General features: G+C 40.4%; 1 protein-coding gene across 2 annotated transcripts; it reads right to left on the bottom strand.

The window, feature by feature from the left end:
- On the bottom strand, nucleotides 1-23183 carry MINDY2 (MINDY lysine 48 deubiquitinase 2). 2 transcript variants are annotated; one of them, XM_078622256.1, is made up of 10 exons: nucleotides 22975-23183; nucleotides 21222-22788; nucleotides 19653-19710; nucleotides 17915-17985; nucleotides 14659-14817; nucleotides 14196-14298; nucleotides 11771-11913; nucleotides 9849-10028; nucleotides 7345-7521; nucleotides 1-6290 (listed from the first exon to the last, which is right to left on the bottom strand). In XM_078622256.1, exons 2-10 carry the CDS (start codon nucleotides 22767-22769, stop codon nucleotides 6159-6161), a joined length of 2571 nt encoding a protein of 856 aa, XP_078478382.1. In that variant the 5' UTR covers nucleotides 22770-22788; nucleotides 22975-23183; the 3' UTR covers nucleotides 1-6158. The 2 variants fall into 2 exon arrangements, with proteins under 2 accessions (XP_078478382.1, XP_078478388.1); XM_078622262.1 differs by having other exon boundaries at nucleotides 17921-17985; nucleotides 22975-23182.
- Between the last annotated feature and the right edge of the window lie 3880 nt (nucleotides 23184-27063).

Below are 27063 nucleotides of genomic sequence, written 5' to 3'. Positions count from 1 at the left end.
TTACTTTTGTTAGGTTTTATTGAAATATGTAAATATTTAGCAATTAAGCGCTTTAATTTTAACCTTGGTGCGCAGCAGAAAACTTCACGACCGACAAGTTATTAAATGCTTAGGTCAAGTGTTTACAGTATACATTAAGATTCCAAAAAACAACACTTTCCATTCTACTACTCAGGCACTAATAAGCCATTTGGACAAATACCGGTTTGGTCACCAGAAGTGAAATCAAAAGTCAACGCATCTACAACCCAATAAACAAACTTGTCGTCCAGATTTTTTTGCCATTACATTAAACCAATACTCAATTCACACATTATCATTGAGAGACAGCTTAGGCTGTGTGTAATTCCAATAAATATTTACAGCATTAGAGTGAGAAGTGCATAAAAGTTGAGTTTTAGTATATTATTGACTAAATTTAATGTACTGTAGTCTATATTCATTATGCCTTTTAAACGTTAACGGATTACCTACAACAATTTACATTTACAACAATGTATAAATAGAAACTTTATAGCACACAGCCAAATTCGGTTGACTTACAACTTAGTAATGTAATTAAAAAACCCAATTTAGACATTTTTCTACCTGATGCATTCCGTTGCCTAATTACAAAATTATACGAAGGAGCACATTAACAGATGCTCCATAGTTAGCAAAACAAACTCGCTTCGACGCAGTAAACACACATACATTCTTTTGATGCACTTTTCGCTAAATGGTACATTTGAATTCACCATTTAACAAAATGTAACCTAAACACCGGTCAATACGCGAGAACCCTGAAATTCCCATCCCGACCTCTGACCTGACATCAGCTCTCCACCATAACCCATTTCTCCATGTACTCAATTCCACATCCCCACAAAAAACATAATTAAATCTGATGCAACTGCAATAATTCAGACCAGGAAGTTTAAGAACAGTTTTTGTAAAACAGAGGTTAGGATCGTTTCAATAGCCAGGTGTTTTGATACAAATTGCTGTACATTATACCCAGTTCATATAACTATGATTTTATGAAATTGAGCGGACTAAAACCTGTTTAAAGGTAATGTCATGGGGAGGAAATGGCCTTAATGCTCCAATGTAAAGAAGCCTATTGGCTTTTTGTAACAAGCTACATCGGTGATAAAGTATATGTGACTACAATTTAACATACTGCAGAGTATATGGCGATAGGTTACATTATTCATCAGTAGTATGATTTAACCAAGTACCCTGGTAAAGAAAACATAGCCACTAAATAACATTTTAATTTAAACAGGCATGATCTACTATCTAAAGCCATAACGTGCCAATGTGAAGACATAGCTCTATATGAGGGCATTGTCATTGAGGATGAGACAAGTCTTTACATCTGCGGGCAGGAATTTCAGTGGCAACATGGCACCAACGAGCCCCCACCACAAAGTTAACTCTACCACCTCTATAACATTACCTTAGCCACTGTGGCCAATTTGAGATCTCACTACTTAATATTGAGATAGAATCTGAGAAAATATGGCTCCGGCATTAACAAGCAAAAAAGCCAGTAGTTGATGTGTACATTTAACATAAATTAGTACATGTACAATCTAAAAGGCCATGCACCTTACTATAATCTCATTAATGTTTTTTTTAACAATTGGGAATTTTTTTTGTTTAAATAAAAGATAAAACCAATTTCTGGACATAAATGTAATGTATGCAGGAAGCATTACTGGAGGGGAACAAACAGCACACGTTGAGACAGCAAACGATTAAAACTTTAAGTGGAACGTATCACAAATGGTCAAGCATACATTACACGACAACACGGCAATGACACACACAACGCACTAAAATCTCAACGCTTTTTTGCCAACGTTTATATGGACCAAGCAATTATTACTGCATAAATTCTTATATTTAATTAGACTAGGCATTATATGGCATGCATCATTAGACTAGCTAATAATTTCTAAATAAAATGATTCAGAAGTTATTTCATAGCCTTGCAAGATCCCCGATCACATTCAATGAACTGACTAATTCGTTTTTTTTGACATTTTCCTCAAATTAAATAATCCGTTAACTTCATGGCAAACTTAAACATTAGTCATATTTAAAATTGTATACTGTATTGTATTTGAATAAATGCATATTGTTGATTCTAAGAGTACAGTACTCGCTTATCATTAAATAGGTGTGCAACAAAAAGACTACATCATCAACATTATATCAATGCCCGATAACAACAGTGACTTGAAATTGTCAAACACATTCGATTTCGTGTCTGCAAATGAATGACAGTGCGTCATCTAAGCAAGGGCAACTTCAGTATATTTAACAAACTCATATTTTTACTTCGGCACAGAACAAATGGTGCTTTCACTCCTCATGTTACTCAACTACGGTGCACACAGTCATCGACACTGCTTGTGACAACTTCATAATCATTCTGTCATTTTATATTTTAAAGACAAAATGGATCTTTTCCGTACAAATCTGCACACTCGATCAGGACTGGCCTAAACACTGTTGTAGCATTGCTTGATGAACGGCTGAAGAGTTGAGTTGATAAATAAGGTCCGATTGGTTTTAATAGGTCATGTTGACTGCTTCAATGGAAAGCTGGAAGATATTCCTTGCGAAGATGCTCAGTACGGACTGCTTAAAATGAACATAAGCTACAGCTGATTTATTGAGCAATATACTTGCATCTTAACAAACCACTCCTTAAATAATCCACTCAAAAGCCACAGCACCTGGATATAACGTATATTAATTAAATGACATTATTGTTATTGAAAATATTACAACACATTTTGGAGTTTATCTGAAAGAGTTCTCAATGAGAGATGTGATGATTATACAGCTGGTGTACAAAAAGTAGGTTAAATAAACATAAAACAAATTAAACAATAAAAATGATGCCTGAAATTGGACCCCCATTACAGATAAAATACAGATGACCCATTATGTGCAGATGCGTACAGCATGACTGTTGCTTTTTAGAGACCCTTTCAAATTCACAAGTGTTTCCCCCAGTAGCTTTCGCTACATTTATAACACAAAAGCATAGATTTCAAACTAACTTAAATTGTAACTCCTAACATATCCACAACTGAAAAAGCACGCCTAACCTCTATTGTAAAGTCTTTCTTACAAACAACCTCATGCTATAACACAAAAAACACAGCTATCCAGCCATAAGTTCACTCCGAGTCATATCCCTGCCATGGAAATGGGTTATTGTTTTTCTATTTGTTCATATAAAGTATGGATTGACTGATAATTATTTTGCATTAATGTACAGCCCTTTGTCAATCCACTTCTGGATGAAAACCTTTGCACACTCAGCCATAGGGGGTTGTTTGACCATACTTCACCACACTAGTCAGAATTCAGATATCACATGCCACCAATGTTGGTTGTGGCCAAGAATCGAACTCGGCGCAATGTGCTAACCACATTGGGGTTGTGGTCACATTAAAATTGTCTATTCAAGAGATAGACGTCTAAATTGCTGGCACTGAGTAAGAATTCCAATATGCTTCAGTGAGAAAGAACTGGATGCACTTGCATGTGCCAACTGTGCCATTTTACACCTTGAACTGGCAGCATCTTACACCAATTTATACACAAGCTAGCGAGAGCCATCACAATTTGGCTGCTCGGCACTCCTAAGGAACTCGATTTTGCGTAAAATGTTCATTTTCACACTGGCTTGCACAAGTTATGGTACAGGACCTCTTTGATTTGACATCCAAAAGTGCCCCTTTGAAAACCCTCAAGCCCTTTAACTGCCCAAATGTTCAAAATTGCAGTGAGTAGCCAGGCGTTACAGCTGGGATGGCAAAAAAAGTGTTCACGTTAGCTCGCTTATCCCGGTTGGATGAAAGAGAGTCACAGCGCGTGTCCACTTACCCAGCTCCACCCTCTCAAGTGTCGCCTCTCGTTCATGGCAAGTGTTGAAAAAAACCCACCTCATAAACAAAGACTTAATCCATAACAACACACATTCCATAGCTAAGGGCTGTTGCATGAGGAAAAGTCTATTGGATGTTCTGTCCGCAAATTGTTTACAACTTTTGATGTCTATTGGCCCAGTATAGGAGTGCTGGCAGGCAATGGCATTTAACAAAGTTTGCTGGTTTTTTCTGCCAGAGGCTTATATTAAGCTGTCCCCAACAGAGATGCAGTGTACATTCAAGCAGAGTTACTGGCTGTGTACCAAGTAATTTGGTTAGAATATGAATGAGTATAAAGGAAATCCACTCTCCCTGTCGCCCTCCCACCAATGTGGCTAAGGATCGATTAAAAAAGTGAGCCTCCTCAGTTTCTCGATGGATGTTTGCATAAACTCAAATATCTATTATTAAATTAGTGTCAAGCATGAACTTGGGTTGATAGAACATCCATTCATTAATTTCCATCTAAATATTCATCCAGTAGAAAAAACACCCATCCATATCTTACCGCCTATCCTTCTCAGGTGTGCCAAGTGCTTCAGATTCAAGTAATTCTCTAGCCTAACAGGCAGCACTAACTGTAAGTTAATGACACACGACTTGAGAAAATTGTGGAGACACACAGATGTTTAGCCATGGGCACAAAACTATACTCTGGAGATGTAGGGCCTAGCTTTTTTGACTTTGTAAATGCCTTTTCTATGGGTTGTGGGACCTTTTTACTCAATCTACTTTGAAACACCTAAGCATTGCACGTGGCAAAGTGGCATTTGTCCCTCCAAAATGAAGAGATGAAGGTTTTCACGACAACAGAAAGTAATGGATGGTTAAGCAAGGGATGGAATTAAACTCTACCTCAAATTAGCAAAGAGTGTCAAGACATTTTTTTAAATAGTCCACTTTTATGCAGTCCAGTGATGTTAATGCAGCAAGCATGGACACGCATTACGGAACGATGTTGGCAGTGATGTATAAGCACAAATAACATGAAAACACCTCGCCAAATTTATAATTAATACTGCCCTTTAAAAAAAAGAAAATGTGGTTGTTGTTTTTTTTATTTGTACTACATTACTTTAAACCAAAAGGTTTTAGTTTAGTAAGTTTAGAAAAAATATCACATCTTTCAAACATTACAAAACTGTACAACATAACTTCGATAAGAAGACACCGAAGCCTGTATGAATCCTAGAATGCTAGAATGCCTTAGATACGAATATCCTGAAGCTCTTACCCGGGGGCAAGCCAACAGCAATCTTTGAAAAAAACCCAGTCAACTCTTTGCTAATCATAACAAAGTTTAATTCCTTTTCTCTAGAGGCACTTATATATTTTAAAATACTGAGAGTATGGTTGCCAATAGGATTTGGATAAACTTAATCTGGGATTCAAGAGCAGTTTTTGTATGTTTTCATCTCAGTCTATGAAGACCAGACTAATCCTCTCAAGTGGGTGCCGATTATGACATTTTAAAACTGAATGCCACATGTCACCAAGATGCTAGCACAAAGCAAATGATGTAAAACGGTCCGAACACGACACTCAATACCAACACGATGAGGTTTCACCAAAGTGTGACCATCTTAGCCATGTGTAGGCATTTACAAATAAGATTTTGTAAGAAGTCATTTAACAAATGCACCTCACAAAGTGGCTTCAAAAGGCAGTCTAAAACATTTCAACCAGGCAGCCCTCTGTAATCAAGCAATTGTTTGTGTTTGAACCACACAGGAAGAGCTCTTCTAGTCTCTCTTTGGTGACAACTCTCAACTCTGTTGTTGATGCTGAAACTGGATAACACATGAATTCAGCACACTGCAGGCATCTAATTTCACCCGACATCATTATAGGATAGGGCACCGTTTCATACTTGTCCCTGTGTTGCCAAAATGTTATCAAAATAATAGCTTTACATCAAAACTTTATCTATTTATATATGTATATACGCATCCTAGTGGGTCATACCATAAAGTGTGAGACAGCGGTTCAAAATAAGCCACTTGGTTCATGTTCCAAGAAGAAATATGGTCGACGTGCTCAAACCTCCGCAAGTGGCTATCGCTAAACGTATTCACATATTGCACTCGCACCCATTCAACGTGGCACCTGCTTTTACATTGGTGGGCGCTCGACACGGCCGCACTAGCACCGGCGCCGGCTGCATGTCAACGCAGACGGACACGGCGGGTCTTGGCGTGCGAGCGCACGACTGGCGACCCGTGCTTACAGGATGACGCACTTGCTCTTATCCTCCTGCCTCCGGGGCCGTCTTTCCCGCTCCGCGCTGCCAGCCGCCGGCGTTGAGCGGTTCTCGCCAGGGGAGGGTGGCTGCTGCTGTTGCCTCTGTTGCGGTTGCTGCGGAAGGTGAGAGAGGAATGGATATTGGCACAAATGATGCTGTCATCCGAACTGTCCAGCAATGATGCCCGACTGAAGCTACATTGACGACCGTTCCTTATCAGGCCAGGCGACACTATAGTTTGAGCACTTGACTTACATTTGAAAGCTTGACAGTTTGTTTGCATGCGAGGGGGTCGACAGCCTATCAGCTATCCAGGGTCGATAAAATTAGTAGAAAGTCAACAGTGGTTGGCCTAGAGAGAGATGAGCCCGCACAACAGAAATATGGCATTTTCGCCACTGGCTAGGGACCAACAACGGTTATGAGCACTGCCCACGGAGACTGTCTTTTCAACAGCAAAGACCAAAATAACATATTAGTTAATGGAACATCTCAGGGGCATTATGCAAGTGTTGGACAGCCTGCTGACTGGAGTTCTTGCCAAATTATGTTTGCAAACAACTCGGCTGCTCACACTTCATCGAGTAATGTTCAAAATTGTTGATTTACAAAGGTTATGAATGTTCATGAAGTTATTTCATTGTATTTTCAAAAAACTTGGGAAATATAGATCAACATTTGGATGTTTCCAATGAGTTACATGTGAAAAGCTGTAAAAATGTTTACTTCCATCACTAGCCTTCTTTACATTTTGTCGTAGCATTCTGATCACTCCCAAGCAACCATACAGGCCACCAACTAAAGCTGGGCCTGTCCACGACATGAAATAAATGTGGTTTATTTTTTTGGAGAGAAGTTTATTTGAATCCGAAAACTTTTTTCAGGAGGATCCTCCTTTGGGATGTTTGGCCATTTCCTTTTTTAAATGCTCATTTTGCATGTGAAAGACTGACTGTCGTGCCACGGCATGAATCCATGCATATGCAAAGCTAATACTTAAAAAAGCTGCACAGACAGATCATAAACCCATGTGTTGTAATGCCATCTCCTGCCCATTTGAGCCAAGTGGATTTGGATGTCTTTTCAGTACAACATTTATTTACATTATTTATCAACCCTGCCTCAAGTGCTGGAAAATGGCTTTGTGCGCCACAACTGCCCCTGTACCTGGGGCGGTTGCGGTGGCTGCTGTGGTTGCTGCTGTCGCTCCTGCTCCTGGAAGTACTGCGCCGCACGCAAATTCTCCTCTTCCTGGAGCCGCTTGGCCAGATCGAGGTCGCTCTCCGCAGCTGGCAGTTCACTGCCACCCTGTTCTTGCTGCAGGGACAGTGCCACCAAATAATCCTGCGGTAAATAAAAAACAAGATGCAGTTATTATTTGGTTCTTTCGGTAAAGTCACGTATAAAGAAAAAATAATAAATTAAATAATAGCATACGACGTTTCGATTGCAACACAAGCAATCATCATCAGGTATAATGAAATAGCGACATAAAATCTAACCAGAAAAAATTATAGACAGACATATAAGCAGACAGATATCACCAAGATACACAGAGCGGGCAACACAGGTACAGAGAGGGGTGATCGTCTCTGTGGGGTGGCCTTAAATAGACAGAGGGGGGCGGAGGCAGCGAGAGGGAGGGGTTAGAGACAAAATTTACATGTCAATGAGTACAACAAAAAGGATTGAGCAGGCTTAGGGGGAGAAAGAAACACACTAAAATTAAATAACCTAGCAAAGTATCAAAATGTTAAGTAAAACGACACAGAGAGTCGGTCAACACACAATTAATGCATAGCCTGGTCGATTACGTATTTCAAAGATTGCTAAGTTTGAATTTAAGTGTGAAAATTTCAAAGAAAGACAAAACATAAAAACAAGAGGAACGGAGACACACAGACAGAGCAGAACCTAAGAACGACAAAAAACGAGTGTAGACAGAAAAAATTACACTAAATAAACAGGCAGAGAGAGAGAATAAAAAACCCAGAGAGAGAGAAAAGGTAAACTTGGAACTTCCCCGTAGAAGTGGTTCAATCTTAACTTTGGAGCTTTCGTGACTGCAGGAATTATTATTTGGTTCTTTCGGTGATATCTGTCTGCTTATATGTCTGTCTATAATTTTTTCTGGTTAGATTTTATGTCGCTATTTCATTATACCTGATGATGATTGCTTGTGTTGCAATCGAAACGTCGTATGCTATTATTTAATTTATTATTTTTTCTTTATACGTGACTTTACCAAAAGAACCAAATAATAATTCCTGCAGTCACGAAAGCTCCAAAGTTAAGATTTAAGATGCAGTTAATTAATCAAGAAACACATTACCACCAGTCCTTGTTCCAACCCTGTTTTTTTCACTTAACACAGTACCAAGTGGTGTAGCGATTAAATCACTTAACAATCACAAGGTTCATCATCAGCCGCGATGTATCAAATTCTAGTTAAAGCATCACCGTGCAATTGCCATCCCTCATTGGCTTACGATGCCACAATAATCTCGCTCCTACACACGAGTTGTGCTCATTGCTCCATCTCCATGGTGGTCATGCTCTAATCTGTGTTCCCTCCATTGTTTCTGTCCTTATCCCTATAACTGATGTGCCCTAACTACGACTGCTTACCTTTAGAAATAGTCAATGATGTCAAATTTATATTTGTTCTCTAACCCACGTGTTTTTGTCTTTCAGGGTAATTCCCTGCACATATCTCTCCATATTTTTCATCCTTTGTAGCATTGTTTTTCCATTTTCCCAGCATCCAGGTGGAAAATTCAATGTATGGTCTGTGATCTGCTCAGCAAATCAATCCTCTTGAATCACAAGAGCAGAACTTTGTGGGATGTTAACTGTGGTTGTCCTAGGCACAGATTGGTTCCCAACATAACAATTTGAAATGTCCATCACTTGCTCCGAGGACACCAATTGCTCTTTTGAGCAGGGCAACACTTGATTATATTAATTGTTCAGGAATTTAAAAGTCTGAGTTAGATGTTAAGCACATTTTTCCAAAATCCATTCCTCGCACATCCATAACATGGCCACGGTTTCCATTTTTATCAATAATTAAATTCAAGCAGTGTACCTCTTAATTTTGTCTGCATGGCTTAAACCCAAACTCCTGCAAACGTGCCTAATTTAAATTACTGTTGCTGAGCACAGGTACAAACCACCAATTGGTCGGCAATAAACAACACAAATGAAGGTGTAATAGAAAAAGTTAGGACATTGGTTGATTTGAGCAAGGATTTAAGGAACTTATGAAAAGAGACGATGTGACGAAATTCCAAAGTCGAGCAGTGCTAGGAAAAAAGTAACCAACAAGTACTCTTTAGTTATTTCGGTAAAGTCATGTAGGTATAAATAAATAAATAAATTTTAATACTAAACAGAATCAGAATAAATCAAATCACGACGTTTCGGAGGCACCTGATGACGGAGGCTTGTGTTGCTTCCGAAATGTCGTGATTTGATTTATTTTTATTCTGTTTTTTATTTTATACCTACGTGACTTTACCGAAAGAACTAAAGAGTATGGATCATTGCAGTCACGAAAACTTAAGATTTAACCAACAAGTGTTTCACCCTGCTGTGTGGTGGATGAACTTAATATTTGTCCATACAGCGCTTGTCCATGTGTGCATTCTATTCGCCCACGGTGGACAAACCTGATCAATCTGCTCCTGGTTGACTCCAGCAGGGAACAGGTTTGCGGGGTCTGACGGTGGGCGCAAGTTAAAGTCGGAGTCGCAAAAGTTTCCATCGCCATCCACACTGTGCAGGCTTTCCCACACCACCGACTCCTCTGTCAAGAAGCCCTGGTCTGTTACCAGCAGGAAGAGCTGCCCCTGAGTCCAGCAACGCACGCACACAGGAGTCAAAAACACAGGAAAAAGGATTATACACATCCAAAAAAATACGTGCTTAGCTCAGAATGTTGGCTCAAATAGCTGATTTTATAAGAAAAACGATGCAATTAATACTTAATGGTGGGCTTTGGGGTAAACCAAAAGGCGTGCAGAATAGAATATATTCGTGTATATATTATTGCTATATGGGAGAACGTCTCGTTCGAAATGCACGATGACTTAATTTACTAGGGCTGGACCATTTTAATATTTTTGTTCAAAAGCACTTAAAATCAATGCCGATCTAACTGCATCTGCCATAAAACATAAACAAGTATGATCAGCCACATGCAGCCGTGTGTAAAACATGCAGTGTTTTTGTTATGATTAGCAAATGGTAATTTCCCACAAATTAATGCCAATGACAAACAATTTAACGATTTGTGATGGACAACTGTTAATTTGAGACCTTCACAAATCACCAAGGATACTGGTTAAATTTTCGAAGCACGAACCAACGGCAGGAGCCTATTAAATATTACGTTCACATATACTTAGCAAGGAAAGCTGATAAATGTATTTGGTTGGGTATGCCTGTGTCTGCCTACCACAGGAGTTTCTTCATTATGTGACATTTGTGTCCTACAAAGTTATCGTTGAAAACAATCTCTAGTGACTTTTTAAAGAGCAAATTGAAAATGTGCCACATTGAAATACGCAGGCAGGCTATTAGTAGGCATGCAATACAATTTTCAAAAACACTCTAATTGCGTGACTTATGCCAAATATCAGTTTAAGGACTCATGGGTTTTAAATGTTTTTGTAAAATTATTTATGAGAATACAATTTGGCTACTGCCAAATGACCTTTCAACATATTTTGTTTAGAATGCTCAAAGGCTAAGTACATGATGTTGCTGCAGGGCACGGACATGTTTTGTTGGCAATGAAGACAAGCGTATGGTACATTGCTATTGGTCCATTGCTAGACAAGTTTTTCATGTCTCATGTGCTGTTATCTAAATATTGTGCAATCTTTTTCTGGCTTCTTGTTGTAAAAATAACATAGTTCCCAAAAACACAAGTCTGATTTCCGGTTGTTTTAACCGTGGCTTTGATGCTATGTGTGAGCAGCCAATATAATGCAGATGCAAGGTAACGATTTTTATAGAAACAGTACAATCATTGACACGACCTTAAAAGGTGGTATTTCGGGCGAGTTGTTGAATTATAACTACGAAAAGAAAGCAATTGGTTTTGATGCCCAGAAATGCTTGTCAATGAAATTTAACTCTGATCCTTTTGGAAAGTCTCAATGAAATGATGACAAGAGCCTTGGAGCTAACATCAGTGAAAAGTGAATGCCAATAATTTCTGAAAGCGAATGCCAATAACAATGCGTGTGCATGCGATTGTGTGGCAAGCGGTCCAAACATAACAAATTATTTGATCCTGTGGTTGGCAGTGGTGCAAACTAACAAGCACCCTCACAATTGTGCACAACGTTCCAGGTAATGGTTCTTCTATGTCACGCATAGTGAGGGCCAGATAGAGATGTCATTATCACCAGAACCCTATGGTGTTAAGTGCGATCTCCTACGCTCATCACCTCTCTCCGGTCTCTTGATGTACTACGAAGGGCCCATTGCCTTAAACGTCACCTATTATACATTTCTTCAGTTTGAAACTCCACATGACACAACAACCAATGTACCCATGAAGATGTTCAATTAAATTAGGCACCTTATGCTTGTAGATGGTGCTGAAGTGATTGTTTCGAAAGAAGACACAAATCTCTGCCTCTTTGACATGAATGTTGAGCTCGCAGAGTCCATGATAAGTCAGCTGAGTGGCTGTGCTGTCCAGAAACAGCTCTGCCACCATTCCTGTGGGTGTTATGATGACAAAAATATGCATGATGTTTGGAAGCCAACCAACACAATTTAAAGTATGCAATTAATTCAAGGCACGAGGGAGTGTATTCATATTTAGAAACGCATCGCTCTAGCCAATTATTCATAGTTTAATACTAGAACCCTTGAAAAATTAAACGAAACAGAATAATGTACAACTAGAAAAGCATATTCTGAAAATCGCTAAGGCTACCAAGACAAGAAATTAAATAACGGACCAACTCTCAGTAGCTCTTTAATGTGTATAGAAAATAAATGGAATCAAACATCGCATAATGGAAATGAAAATATTAAATCACTGAAAGATCATAGTCTGTAAAAAGTTTTTGTTACTATGCATATAAAGCAATACATTTTCTGACAGTGTACTAAATAAACATGCATCTCTCTGATGGTATATAATTCAAACTGCCATATTTCCACATCATACCCACCTCTGCCATACTGTACCATCCTGTCATCAATTTATAGCCATTACAAAGCATTGCAACACATTCCACGGCACGCCAATGCTACAGCTTTCCAACGTAGGTCAAGTGGCTGCAATTACAACTTATTTATATACGTCATTTGTCTCATTAGTTTCTTAATTCGGCAAGCATTTCTGTAATTTATCCAAAGTGTTATTTTTATTTTTACTAGCAAAGTCTCTTTGGAAGTACAGTTAACGCTATCTCATCCTGTTTTAACTTCTCTAAATAATTAATCATGAAGATAGAATGAGCATATGCAGTACAACAAGTTATGTAAATGTTTGATTTACTTTCCTCCCATCATGTGGGAACCATACTAAATTGGCAGATGGTCAACACTCAGCATGTAGTGAAGTCACGAGGTCTGTGTGGGTCTGGTTGCAAAATATTATTCCAGGGGTGGGGCCCTTTCCAGAGTTTCTGTTGAATGCATTTGGCAGTATGGGTTTAACAGAGTGTTATTCACCCAATAAAATTTGAAAACAATTCGAGATTAAATTTCTGATACCACCAATAGATATGCAGACAATAATTCTCCTTCACAAATATGTCTCTCCACTAAAGAAAGGTATTTTAAAACACAACCCATCAATCAGCAAAACGCATACCACCAATGAAGAAGATTAGTGACAGACTTGCAGACAGTTGTGTTTAAAAATAGCCACTGCTGACAAGGCAACTGCAGTAAAACTGGTTTTAAAGACACTTCAGGCCCAATGCAGGAGCACATGATCAAAAACTACGCGTGATGGCAACGTGCTCCTGCAGTTTAATTTCACAGTTTTACACCACAATGCATGGCAACAGATTTACCACGTACAGTACTATGCAGTACTTTATTTATCTACCTTTCAGTCAGCCACCAAGGTTAGCGACAGCCAAGCATTGTCAGCACAGCAAGAAACAATTCTTAAGCACAGCTGGGAGTTACTTTGGATTTTTTTCATTAGAATAATATCAAAAGTTATGACAACAGAAAAAATAGACTTGTGTTGTACAGACCATCATTCTGTATTCTTTATTTTTACATTGAGAACATAGCTGTAATCTGCTATGCCATATCTGTGGGACTATGTAATTAGCAATGTTTATTCGTAGCGTGTGTAGGAATAGCCCTAATAATACAGAACTACTTCACTCTGTACCACTGTGTGCAGCATACAAAGCATTAACTCAGCCTTAGGGGCAGTGGTGAGATGAAGGATTAATTTAAGCAAACTGCTCTTTGGATCAATACTTGCTACAAGCGCCAGACAGGGGAGATGGCCGCTTGTTTTTGCATTCCATGCAAAGGGTAGAAACTTACTGAATACAAATTTTCATCTGCTCCAAAACACTTTTTTGAGTAATGTAAAATGTATGTATAGGCAGATTTCCATATCTATAAGAAGGACATTATGTAAGTTGCACACGGTTTAAAAGCCACTGCCAAGGCCATTTTATCTCGAGCTAGGGGCACATGTTCAGTGTTCCGAATCCATGCTTTCCAGAACCTTATTGGCTGCATTGTAATTAGCTGGAGGCAAGAGGCAAAACATAAAAACAAAAACAAGCCTTAGGTGTCCGCACAGCCAATATAAACACAAAGACCTTACTCACAATCAGCATTGTGTTACGGTATTTGTTACATTGGAGCTTGCGGCTCTGTTGTTTTCTAAAGTGCCTACCATTAACACGCACGTTGTTGATTTTTTTGCAATTCGCAGCCAGAGTGCCTTCATTATACTGTTGCTCCTGACAACCAAGGTCAGTTAGGGCAATGGAGTAGTGTTTATCACTTACCCTCACTGAACTCTTCGCTGTTTTGCGATTGTTTGCTGGAGATTATTTTTTCAACCAGTTGGTTATAGCTGCACTTGCCCACCGCCTTGACCACATCAGAATTCTGGAGGAAGAGAAAGCCTTCTTTCACTGAACCACATCAATTAAACATCCTTAATTGCACTACGACTATTAAAAGGCTGGCTGTGTACAACATTAAATATAAACCCACTGCTTGGCCAATACTATGAATAAGTAGATATAAATAACTGAGAAATATCAAGCAACGGAGTTTTATCTAAAAATACAAAACTCCAAAAATAACAGCATGTTGTGATATGCAAATATATCGCCAATACACAAAAGCTATAGTAAAATATAATTGATATTATTTCCATATATCAGAAGGACCACATACAAAAACTCAAAAGTTGATGTGGTTTATGTCTTTCATTCCTCCCAATGATGAAAATGGGATGCTTACCTGTGGGTCGACCAACCAGCCATGGTATAGAGGCAGGCCCAGCAGGTCAAACACAATGCATTCGGGAGTGTACTCAAAATCCGCCACGCCCGTGAACCGCACGTTGACATCCAGCCCTGTCTGTAGCTTGTGCATTATGGTCATGGCATCGCTGATGTTCTGTAGACACGTGTACGCACAGGAGAAAACGATCCTTCTTTCAGTCTTGGCAGGCAGTGGGGGTAATTACTGCTCAAGTTCTAACAAGTATTGGGGTGATGAGTATTTCCTTCAGAGAGACATTGCAAGAAATTCCACATTACCATGGTGGAGGCCAGTCTCTCTATTGGATGACAACTTTTCAAAGTAGTACTCATTTTATTTACCTCGAAAAAATAAGAGAGGCCAGGCAGGCTAATTCGAACTCCAAGCAGAATTTCAACCATAAGTTTAATATGCAGTCAGCCAGGTAAATAAATTAGGTTCAGTACCTGTTAAGATATTAAGACAGAGTTTTAAGTGTGGACAGCACCATGCCTAGCTACCTGTGTCCCCTGAATGCTGATAACGGACCAGGTACTTCTTCGAAGCAGAGGCCAGCTAATGGCGTCCCAGTATAGGTTCAGATATCCAATTCCACCTGTGCTGTGAAGTTATGCATGGCGAGAAATCGTACCAAGGTCATTACGAATCTATAATGAAGTTGACTTGTGGAACCCTTCCCCACTTACATTTTATTTAGAGAAGACATTTCACAACAATAACAAAACTCAAAGTTCAAACTCAGGTATAAGTGCCAGGAATGAAAAGTAATTGAGCACCAATGCATGTTACACTCATATATTGCAGTAAAATAGCCAAGCACAATTGACATGGCCTTGTGGTCACGCATTCACCAATTGGTGCAAAGGTTCACGGTTTTAATCTAGCGGCTGCTCTGATTAAAACTGCGTCTGTATTAAACCCAAAAATAAATTCCGTCTGCTTCACAGTGGACGTTGGAAAGCCTGCAACGTCATTTTCAGGAGTAGGCCATCATGTGCCGACGTCATGGTCCAGATTTACCATATTTGAAAAAAATCACACAAATCATTTGATTGAAATAAGACATACATAGCAATCATTGTCCCATACTGCGAAAACTTGGCAAGACCCTCCAGAGAAAGAGTCATAAGGCTCACATATGTATGCATGAATGCTGAACTTATTTTGCACCATATGTAACCAACCATGCTAATCAGGTGCGGGGGAAGGACAACTAAACACAAAAAGCAGTTTGAGGCTGTCCTGACTGAGGCTGTCCTGACTGAGGCTGTCCTGTGTAAACAAGCATAATAATACTATTAAAGCTTTTATAATACAATTTAGCATGACCTGTATAAACCCAGCAATGGAATTCGCATGCTGGAGAGAGTGTAGTGCTGAGTACAGTGTTCCAATATCAAACAATATATATTTCAGAGATAGCATGGCAATGCATTATGGCCAAATTCATATCCATGAGGAAGACAATTCCACCTTTGCTTTTGGAAACACAATTCAACTGTAATTGCCAGGTGGGATCTGGAAAAGGCAACTTAGTGGTATCACAGTTGAAAACTGCAGCCAAAAGGTTTAGTTCAAGGACAAAATGTAGGTCCCACAGACAACTTGAAGATCATAATCAACAACTTTTGAGTGACCTTCACATAGTGTTTTCATAAGCCAAGTTCAGAGATGTGGCATTTAAGCGTGTACATTGCAAAGCATATATAGTGTAACAAAATGTGTACTCACTTTTCTGCAAATTAAAATTAAGGGTTATCATTATAAATCAATGGTGTAATTACATAATTCTTGTATTGCTTTTTGACTCGGATGTCACTTGAAAGAGTTTTTGCGTCAAAAATTGTAAAAAAAAACATGACTTAATGCAATTTATTTAAAAAACTATATCTCCAAGCAATACCGTGCCATCACTCTTCAAGTGTCATAAAGTGATTCAGATTGTGCGCAAACGTAATGCACACATGTTAACCGGGTACCTTTACAACTAATGATCAATTGTTCCATCAGCACTTTAATGGATGAATGCAACTCCAGTTTCAATGGACTATTAACTCTGTAATGAGGTTACATCTCCAAACCATTTAAATTTCTCTTGCAATTGCCTCAAGTCACTTGGGAGGCATGCATGCTAATGTATACAATGTAACGTGTACACAAATAACGGCAGATTTTTTTTCAAGTGATTTCAATGAGCCCACAAATACTTTAACAGGTGATAAAATGAGGACCACTTTGTGGGAGGTCGACTGTGGTCATTCTGTACCTTGAATGACCCCCGCCAAGGCCAGAAAATATTAAATTTTAATCACGGCTTTGGGGCCGGCCATGGAAAGTGCTGCATTCAGTGATCATTTGAGCAGAGACGCTGCCTTTTCAACTCCACACAATTATACAGAATAGCTTTCTTATTCTTGGTTTTCAAGGATTATTTTCCAGTTTGGCAAACTTCATGCTTCAATGTCCATTTCACATGCATAGCAAAGAGAAGCCAGGTTTTATTTTCCAGACACCACACAGCAGGTGTTTCCAATACAGGTAATTGAAAGATTGATTGCATTCGTGCAACCCATGTGGACTCAAAATTGAATCGTGCGTTTGAATTTGTTACGGACGGTCAGCCATTTGATGCAGTTATAGCAAGTATTAAACTAAAGCACTATACACAAAAATTGTCAGCTGTTGGTGAAAATAACATCTAAATTATTCACACTTAAATAACAAATGTGTCAAGCAGTGTGCATCTGTGCAATTATGGATATAATGTACTGGTTTATTTAGCCTCATTTAAATATCGGGCTGTATTCAAAGCCTTTGTTACAATGGTACATTTGCAATAACAGCTAAATCACAGATGCAATAATAGCCCAATCTGTAAGGTAAAAACATCTGGCATCATGACTCACTGCCATACTAGTTTACAATGTAACATAGCAAAGTGGCTGTCCTGTGTGTGACAAGATAATTAAAAATTTGCCTATTAGATCTGTGACTTTCTTCCCCCACCCCTTATGTCAACTATTGCACAGGATGCATTTTAAATAGTTTATTAAGCGATTTACAAATAAAATTCTGTGCCAAGCAAGCTGCACAAATTGTTCTTTCGGGCACATAGGAACAATATCCCAGAAGCCAGCTCAGCATTCCTTACTATGAACATGATGAGGCCAACAATGCTGTTAGCCGGCTGCAGAATGGCAACTGGATATTGTCACAACATCAACTCACTCACATTTACCTGCTCATAATTGAGTCGCTGTGCCTCGGAAAATTCTTTTGGCATCGTTTCCAAGATGAAGTCACCTGCATAATGATAACAGGCATTAAACCGTCTCAACGACAATTGCTGTAGAACATTTAACGTTACTAAATTGTTCTTTCATAGAATATGCCTTGATGAACTTCCTAGAAATTTTTTATGTAATAAATTAGTTTAATGCTGCGACGGACGCTGAGAAAAAAATTGCAGCCACAATAAACACAAGCAACTAAATAGTTGTATTGAAATTCGGTTGAGAGGATGGTGAGATACAATAGCTCTTTCACAATGTACCATGACCTGCTATCACTAATAAAGGTCAGTAATCACATAAAGGTCAGTAATCGAAACTCCTTGTTCAAATATGCAATACAGCATTAATAGTCTTCTTTGGTGCTCTGAGCCAGTGTTGAAAATTACACATTCCCTTAGCTGGAGCCAGTATATCCATAGGTCAACCACTGTTGGCTTCTCAGAGAATTGTACCCATTTTGTTTGTCCTAGAGGAATTCATAAGCAGTGTCAATCTCAATAGGGATTTGCACTTAAAACCTTCAGAAAATGTTAAATGTTCTTACCACAGAGGAACCCAGATGGCTAAACCCAAAATTATAGTTGTAAAATACTCCATTCAACATCAGTAAGCTGCGATTTTTAAGAACATACATATGCATTATAAAATGACTCATGCATATGAATAACGACTATTTTAAACATATTTTTCTCATTTCACTTTGGAAAACATAAAACGGTTTAATAATACGAAATCTTTATTGTGGAAAACCACAGTTTAAGACTGAAAATGGCACTGCTCAGGATTCCAGGTGAAGTCTAACATATTTAATTGTTGTAATATTTTGATTTAAAGCTTTCGTGACTGCAGGGATTCATATTCTTGGTTCTTTCGGTAAAGTAACGTATTTATATTTTTTGTTATTTTATTATTTCCCTTCTACGTGACTTTACCGAAAGAACCAAGAATATATTGTAATATTATTACGATGCTCTCAAGTGACCGATTGAAAACATGTCACTCTTACAGAATATGTTGGTATACAACTACAATAATCTGCAAATCTCTGTAATGCATGGTTTATTGGTGGTTCACAGAGCTGCAGGAGTAGAGCTTCAGGGAAATGCAGAGGGAAGTTTTGTCTATTTAGAATCGTTTTTTCATCAGTACAGACTAGCTGTGCTGATAAGCTCCGTAAAGGAAACCATTTATAATTATTTAGACTTGGATATTAAATACAAAATGTAATTCCTTAAGCATAGATGCTATGGCACATTTGCAACATTTGGGTCTTCGAAAAACTCAACCTCCTAATCCACAAATTTAGCAACGATTAATTTAGTTACACGTCATGCAACACGCTTTCCCTATTAATTAAATTGGGCAGATAATTTTTACAATGCAAGGCACACCGCAATCACACATTTTTGTTGCAGATCACAGGATCCACAACACGGTTCCCCATATCAATGCAATTTATAGAGTTTGTTGTAATTTTCCCACAATACTGTAGCTATATCAGCTTATTACTTTTACTTCACAGAATCGTTTGATAACGTAGCATACACATCTCGCGCTTTGCTTGAGGACAGGTTTCACTCTAAAAATCACATTTCTGACAGACTCTTTCAGAGCAATCAAGTAAATCATGTTTCGAAGTCGTAGCAGTTGTGCTGTCAGGAGATAAGAACTACTCACCGAGACATTCCATTAACTGTTCAGCGTTAATGATTTCCATTCCAGCAGGGAATCGGATCTGTCCAAAAGAACGTGACACATTTTAGTACAGCTCTACATCTGAAAAACTGCGGATGTCATACAAAGCAGCAACGCAGGTTAAAGCAGTAATCAAAGCCATATTTTAAAATATCTTGAAACTAATCACAAGGGCTGGAGTATAGTGTAATTGACCCCAACATTTTAATGAAAAATACAAATAATGCTGGAATAAAATACCATTTAGAATCAAAGCTAAATTATACAAGGCAGTTACAGAAATAGTAGCATGATTCAGTGGGATATACACAGGCTCAAAATAACCAATACTTGTTCTATAGCAGCTCATAAATATGTACATACGTTCTAAAAAAAACAGAAAGGTGATCATATGCGTACAAATTAAAGCAATGACCTAGTTTAGTATTATTTGGAAACATTTACGTGTGCAAATAAGGAAGTAGGAAACCACACTGCTCTACTTATAAACGGGAGGTACTGACATTTGATGACGGTGTTAACCAAGCTTGGGCTCGCTTGAACACAGTATTTTGTTACGATTAGACCACTTTTCACAATTACCATTTCAGAATTATATTAACTGAGCGTGCAAAGCTCTTTCGAAATACAGTTATCCAAAGCAGTACTCCCTTGTTTTATAATGATTATAATACATGTGCACCAGAATCCATTACAATTGTGTAATGATAATGAAAAATACCTGCACGGTTCGTTTTGGGAAAGGAATCATGTAGAAGAAAATGAGAGGCTTTAATGCTCTTATTTCAAGTGCCAGCGATGAATTAAGGATTATAAACTGAGCAATCACGAAAACGTGTACACATTTACCGAAATCATCATGGAAAGTTCCACAACTGAACAGTTAATATTAGAATATAAATACACAGATTAGAAAACTAAAAAAATATATATCACACGAGAAATTAACAACAAAAATGTAGGTAGAAATGTTGCTGGAAGCTAATGAACTGCTCTAACCACACCTGTGTTGGAAAAGCAGGTAAATGAGGGAACACACACACACCAAGAACAGAACGAAGTGGTTAGATCTTGTGGGTGCAATATGCATATAATTTGCACAGCACTGTGAGCAGAGGTCCTGTACTAGCGTGGCAAAAGACACCCAGCCGTAAAATGGATGATGCCATCACATGACATACACTGCAAGGATGTAATTGTGCCAGATGGTTGCCTTTACAGGACTTAATGCACTTTCATCATTAGCAATCAAACACTGCACTGAACTGCAATAAAGCAGTACTCCCTTAAGTACACGTGCAGCACAAGAATCAATTATTTACAAATGCTCCCAGACAAAAAAAACCGAGTTACACAAATTACCAAAAGGCTGAGCGAAATCTCTCTCTGAACTAACCAATACGTGCTTCTCCTCTGCAATGTTTCTAAAATCTCAAACCCTGGTAAAACCTGAAAGGACTTGCGTCGTTCCATACAACTAACAGGACATTTTAACGCAAGTTTAAACGAATCACATCACTCGTCTGCAACTTAGAAACAATTCATCGCTACCTTCCAGGAAAGCAGCAGCACATTCATGATGGCCAGCAAAGGACAGGGTCCATTCTCGTTCTGCGTTATAATGGCAGTGCTCTCCCCTTTCCACTTGATCCACTTGATGTGATAGATGGACTGTCCAGGGAACTTCTCCTTAGCGGCCACGGCAGTCTGCTGCTGATGCTTGTGGAGTGGAGTGGCTTCTCCTCCTGTCCCTCCTCCCACGGCAGGATTGCCCCTTGTTGTTGTTGTTGCCGCCTGATGTTCGTCCAAGCCATCATTTGTCTTTACTGCGGCCTTGACCTCTGCATCCAAAGAGGCCGGGTCTCCTTGGCTCGCTGACCTTTCGGGGCTCCGTGTAGGCGAGGAAGTGTCCATGACGCTCCTCTCTAAAGCCCCGCACCTTTCTGATCCACCATGCGTAGAAGCCTGCACGTGCACTGCTGCTCCTGCTGATGCACCTGCTGCACCTACTGCTGCTCCACCTGATGCACCTGCTGCTACTGCTGCACATGCTGCTCCACCTGCTGCTCCTACTACTGCACCTGCTGCACCACCTGCTGCTGGACCTGCTGCTGGACCTGCTGCTCCACCTGCTGCTGCTCCTGCTCCACCTGCTGCACATGCTGCTCGACCTGCTGCACCTGCTGCACCTGATCCACCTGCAGCTCCACCTGCTGGACCTACTGCTGCTCCCGCTGAAGTTGCCATTGCTTCTTCAAAAGTTGCAGGCGCTGTAGCTGTTGTCGCTGCTGCTGCAGCAGTAGCAGCAGCAGCAGGTGCTGCTTTTGGCGATACAGACGTTGCCGATGCGGCTGTCGGTGCGGACGTTCCTGTTGCTCCTCCCGAGGTAAACGATGCAGCACCAGCTGCCGCTTCTCCTGCAGCAGTAGCGGCAACTGCTGGTGCACCTACGGCTGCTGCTCCTGGAGCAGACGACGACGATGATGATGATGAGGTCCCTGTCGCTGAAACCGCCACTGCTGCTGTGCTTGCGTCGACTTCTCCAGCGGCGATTGCTGCTGCTGCTCCTCCTCCTGTATAGGCGGCCGCTTCTGCTTTAGCAGCAGACACGGCATCGTCTCCTGCTCCTCCTGCTCTGCCCGGCGCCTCGGTCGCCGTGGCCCCGTGGCCCCCGCGGCTCGGCATCACCCGCCGCGGCTCGTGGGCGGCTCCGTCGCCCACGCCCCGGGCTCGCAGGGCCGAAGCCTCGGCCTGGCCTGCTGCGTCCGCCGACAACGAGGGCACTACCTCGGCAGTGTTTACAGCGGCGGCTACGGCCGATCTCGATGAGGTCACCTCTCGGCCGCTTTCGTCCGGTTTAACCTCACGTACACCGACGCCACCAGCGCCGTCGACAGCAGCGCGATGTCCGGCTACGCCCGCGGTTGCCTCCGTTATGCCGAATCCGCCCAGCGCCGCCTTCTCCCGGTACCCGGGCCCGGCCGCGGCCTGGTCGTGACTCGGGACCTCGCCGTCGCCTAGCGGCCCCGCCGACTTCGGATGCTCGTCCCGGGCAGGGAGGAGCGGGAGGAGGGCCCCCTTCAGTCGCGTCTCGGACATGGCTCACAGGCGCGGCGCCCTGCGAGACGTAAACACGGATGACGACAATTGTGAAAAGAACAACACAAAACAACAAATAGCCGAGTGTGACAACAACGTTAGTGAGAGAAGGCTATTGGCGAGATTAGACCGATGGGTTTATTATGTTTACGTAACGTAAGCCGACGGTGACGATGACGGGGGTTGGTGATGTGGAGCGTCTCACCCGCTCGCCATGTCGCCTCCTCTAATTCGCGGATTAAAAAAAAAGTTTTATCTCCTTCGCTGGTTGCGTTTGAGGAGGACAAAGAAAACAATGACGAGAGGAGGAAGAGGAGAGGAGGGGGGTGCTGATAGTGTTGTTGTGGTTGCTGCTGTTGCTGCCGCTGCTTTTGGAGCGAAGTGGTAAAATTGAAGCCGAGACGGGCGGGGTCGCGCCTCCCTCCCTCTGTCAAAACCACGCCTCTAGAGTCGCCGCGTACAGACACAATTACACACAACACTCTCTAAGAGACACAATGTACACAATTATACACAACACAGCACTCTCTAATATACAGTGTACATAATTATACACAACACAGCACTCTCTAAGAGACACAATGTACACAATTATACACAACACAACACTCTCTAATAGACAGTGTACATAATTATACACAACACAACACTCTCTAAGAGACACAATGTACACAATTATACACAACACAACACTCTCTAATAGACAGTGTACATAATTATACACAACACAACACTCTCTAATAGACAGTGTACATAATTCAACATAACACAGCACTCTCTAAGAGACAGTGTACACAAGTATACACAACACAACACTCTCTAATAGACAGTGTACACAATTATACACAACACTCTCTAAGACACAATGTACACAATTACACACACCACTCTCTAATAGACAGTGTACATAATTATACACAACACAGCACTCTCTAAGAGACAGTGTACACAAGTATGCACAACACAACACTCTCTAATAGACAGTGTACACAATTATACACAACACAACACTCTCTAAGACACAATGTACACAATTACACCCAACACTCTCTAATAGACAGTGTACATAATTATACACAACACAACACTCTCTAAGAGACCGTGTACACAATTATACACAACACAACACTCTCTAAGACACAATGTACACAATTCAACACAACACTCTAAGAGACACAGTGTACACAATTACACACAACACTCTCTAAGAGACACAGTGTACACAATTACACACAATACAACACTCTCTAAGAGACAGTGTACACAATTATACACAACGCTATCTAAGAGACAGTGTACGCAATTACACACAACACTCTCTAAGAGACACAGTGTACACAATTATACACAGCACAACACTCTAAGAGACAATGTACACAATTATACACAGCACAACACTATAAGAGACACAGTGTACACAATTACACACACTACAACACTCTCTAAGAGACAGTGTACACAATTATACACCACGCTCTCTAAGAGACACAGTGTACACAATTACACACAACACTCTCTAAGAGACACAGTGTACACAATTATACACAGCACAACACTCTAAGACAAAATGTACACAATTACACACCACTCTCTAACAGACAGTGTACACAATTATACACAACACTCTCTAAGAGACACAGTGTACACAATTACAAATCCACCCATATAGCCCCACAGTGTACACACAGTGACAGAGCACACACACGTCACATTTCTCAAACCCCCCCCCCCCTCGTCACACATCGTCACAAATGTCTGACCCCCCCCCTTATGCCTCTGCAACCTACATAATTACACGACTGTAATACGTCAATGTATTTCTAATCCTCCATAGACATACATTCCTTCTACAGGTAGTCCTCGACTTACGATGGAGATGCGTTACGACGACCCCATCGTCGTAAGTCAAAAATATCGTAAGTCGAAGATGGCCTAGCCTACCCAGCAGTCTTAAAGAATGGTGACAATTTAGCAAAACAGAGCAATTTACAGTACCGTACTGTATAAACTATATACTGTATGTTTTTTATTAATTACAATACAGTATATATACCATAAACATACACTAAACACATTGACAGTATCTTCTTGGTTCCATTCTTCGTGACTTTACCGAAAGAACCAAGAAGATAAATCTCTGCAGTCATGAAAGCTTTAAATCGAAACATTGACAGTAGTTATAAAAACTACACGAGACTATAGTAGAATATAAAACAGTACCACTTAGCAGTGCATATACTTGGCACTAAAGGTTTTTAGCACATTACCATAGATGTCCCCAACTCTTTGATGCGCCTAAAGGTCTTATTACATATGCATTAGACACACACTAGCTTGCGTACACGACTCTATCGTCATACACTTACATTTTAGGCATGCCTTCATGTTGCACTGTACACACTAGTTAATATAACAACTATACTTGCCTCTGTAGTGTCATTCACTAGATAGAGATATATAGATATACGAGTATCGTTCTGCATGTAACATAGCTTCTAGATCTCTATCGCCGTGCACACATTAGCATCGATGCCACGATCATCATACATTCCTGGACTTTTGTGCAAAAGAGCTTTGTTGCTCGTCGGATTTATCGAGGATGAATAAAGATTCTGATTCAGTATAACCACGCTTCATCAATGTCCAGTTATCCACAACCTTCACGAGTTATCACCACTGCCACACCAACACGTGTTACAGTTGTGCCTTTGTGTTATTGAAATTAGAGACGGGATATCCAATTATTTAAATTCAATCATCGATTACTCCAGATTATTGGTTCGTTAACACGACTAATCTCGTATAAAATGGAAATAGTTGTTGGGGGGGAGGTGGGGAGTACAGGTTGGTACACATGTCTTGTGACCATTATTTAACTCTCTAAAACGTAATATAATTATTGTCAAATCTTTTACGAACATCTTTCATATTTTTTTCTGGTTTGTGATCGTTAATGTGCCCATACGCTCACTCTAAGCCGTTCTATATGAACTCGTATCAGTCGTCTGAAATCAAAAGTAAGGTTAATTTAAAACAGAAATAAATATGCAAAGGCAACACAAAATGTTCGGGGGTCAATTATTTAGGGGGTCACAAGACACCTGGACCACCCTGTCGAGTAAATGACATCAGTTTTGCGCACGTGCCACGAGTCTTGGTGCCGCATCAGAAGCCACGTGGTGTGTATCGGGGGGTTTCCCGCCTTCAATATTCAGGATATGGGGGCGGGGGAACGTCGTTCATAATTTTGACTAATCGACCTAAGCGACTCGTCCCTGCTCTAACGTATCCACACCTCCCAAGGGTTATCAGCACTTCCACATAACGCTATAAACTTGCATGTTCCACCACATTTCCTCATCATGCACAAACTGCACATTGCTCATTCCCCGATAGGAAGGAGTAATGTACAGAGAGGTATAATACTGTGTTAAAGTTATTAACACGTAACAATTGCTAGAGTTACACAACATAATTATAATCAATATACACACAGTTATCTATTGTTACACCTACGGGTGCCTGGGCCTAGCAGCAACGCTTTCACCAATTATTGGAGAGCTTCGTGGTTCGATTGCAGTGGCCGCCCTAATTATTACTGCCGGTTTAAAAAAAAACACGGTGATACTATGCGCCATCTGCTTCACAGTGGACGTTAAAAATCCCGTAACGACATTCGCCCGAGAAGGCAATTACCAGGGTACAAAATTGCAAAGCTTGAAAATTACCCGCAAATGACTCCATTTGGATTATGCGCAGCAATCATCGCCCCAGGTCACTCCCTCTCTTGAGTTCTCACCTGGTTAAAGTAAACTTGACCTTGAACTACCCACGGTTATAAACGCACGTCTTTCTCGTGTTAGAATCGCACCCGTCTCGAGTAAGTCCAGTATCGTAAACAAACATAGTGTTAAATCGCATCCCTCTAATGTCAAACTACGCCTCCCGCCATAAGTATAACTTAAAGGCGATGTATAACTACAATTTGTCTAGGTCAGTGGTTACTTTAACCTTTGCTGCAGCCTTGCACCCCTTTGGTTCTCAATCGTAAAAAATGTGTCATGTTAATAAATACACATAGGGGGTTTGATGAAATCAAGTAGTTGTGCTTACGTGCCCGTCCTTAATTTGTGTTTCGATTATTTACTTTTAAAAACATCTCCCCCAGAAAAGACATCTCGCACCCCCAGGGGGTGCGTGCACCCCAGGTTAAGAAGAACCACTTACCTAGATCGTTATGATCACAAACCATTCTGCTTCCACAACACCGCCTCGTGTTTCCCTCGTTGTGTTT

Source organism: Lampetra planeri, chromosome 3 (assembly GCF_965212315.1).
Source record: "Lampetra planeri chromosome 3, kcLamPlan1.2.h2, whole genome shotgun sequence".
NCBI classification, from domain to species: domain Eukaryota; kingdom Metazoa; phylum Chordata; class Hyperoartia; order Petromyzontiformes; family Petromyzontidae; genus Lampetra; species Lampetra planeri.
Note: the sequence above shows the minus strand (reverse complement) of the source record. Positions and strands in the feature narration are given on the sequence as shown.

Coding starts and splice junctions, on each gene's coding strand:
- MINDY2 (XM_078622256.1), bottom strand. CDS start 22,769: ATGTCCGAGACGCGACTGAAGGGGGCCCTCCTCCCGCTCCTCCCTGCC. Junction 14,818..17,914: donor TCAATTATGAGCAGGTAAAT/GTGAGTGAGTTG, acceptor ACGTGTCTACAG/AACATCAGCGATGCCATGAC. Junction 7,522..9,848: donor ACCAGGAGCAGATTGATCAG/GTTTGTCCACCG, acceptor TATTTACCGCAG/GATTATTTGGTGGCACTGTC.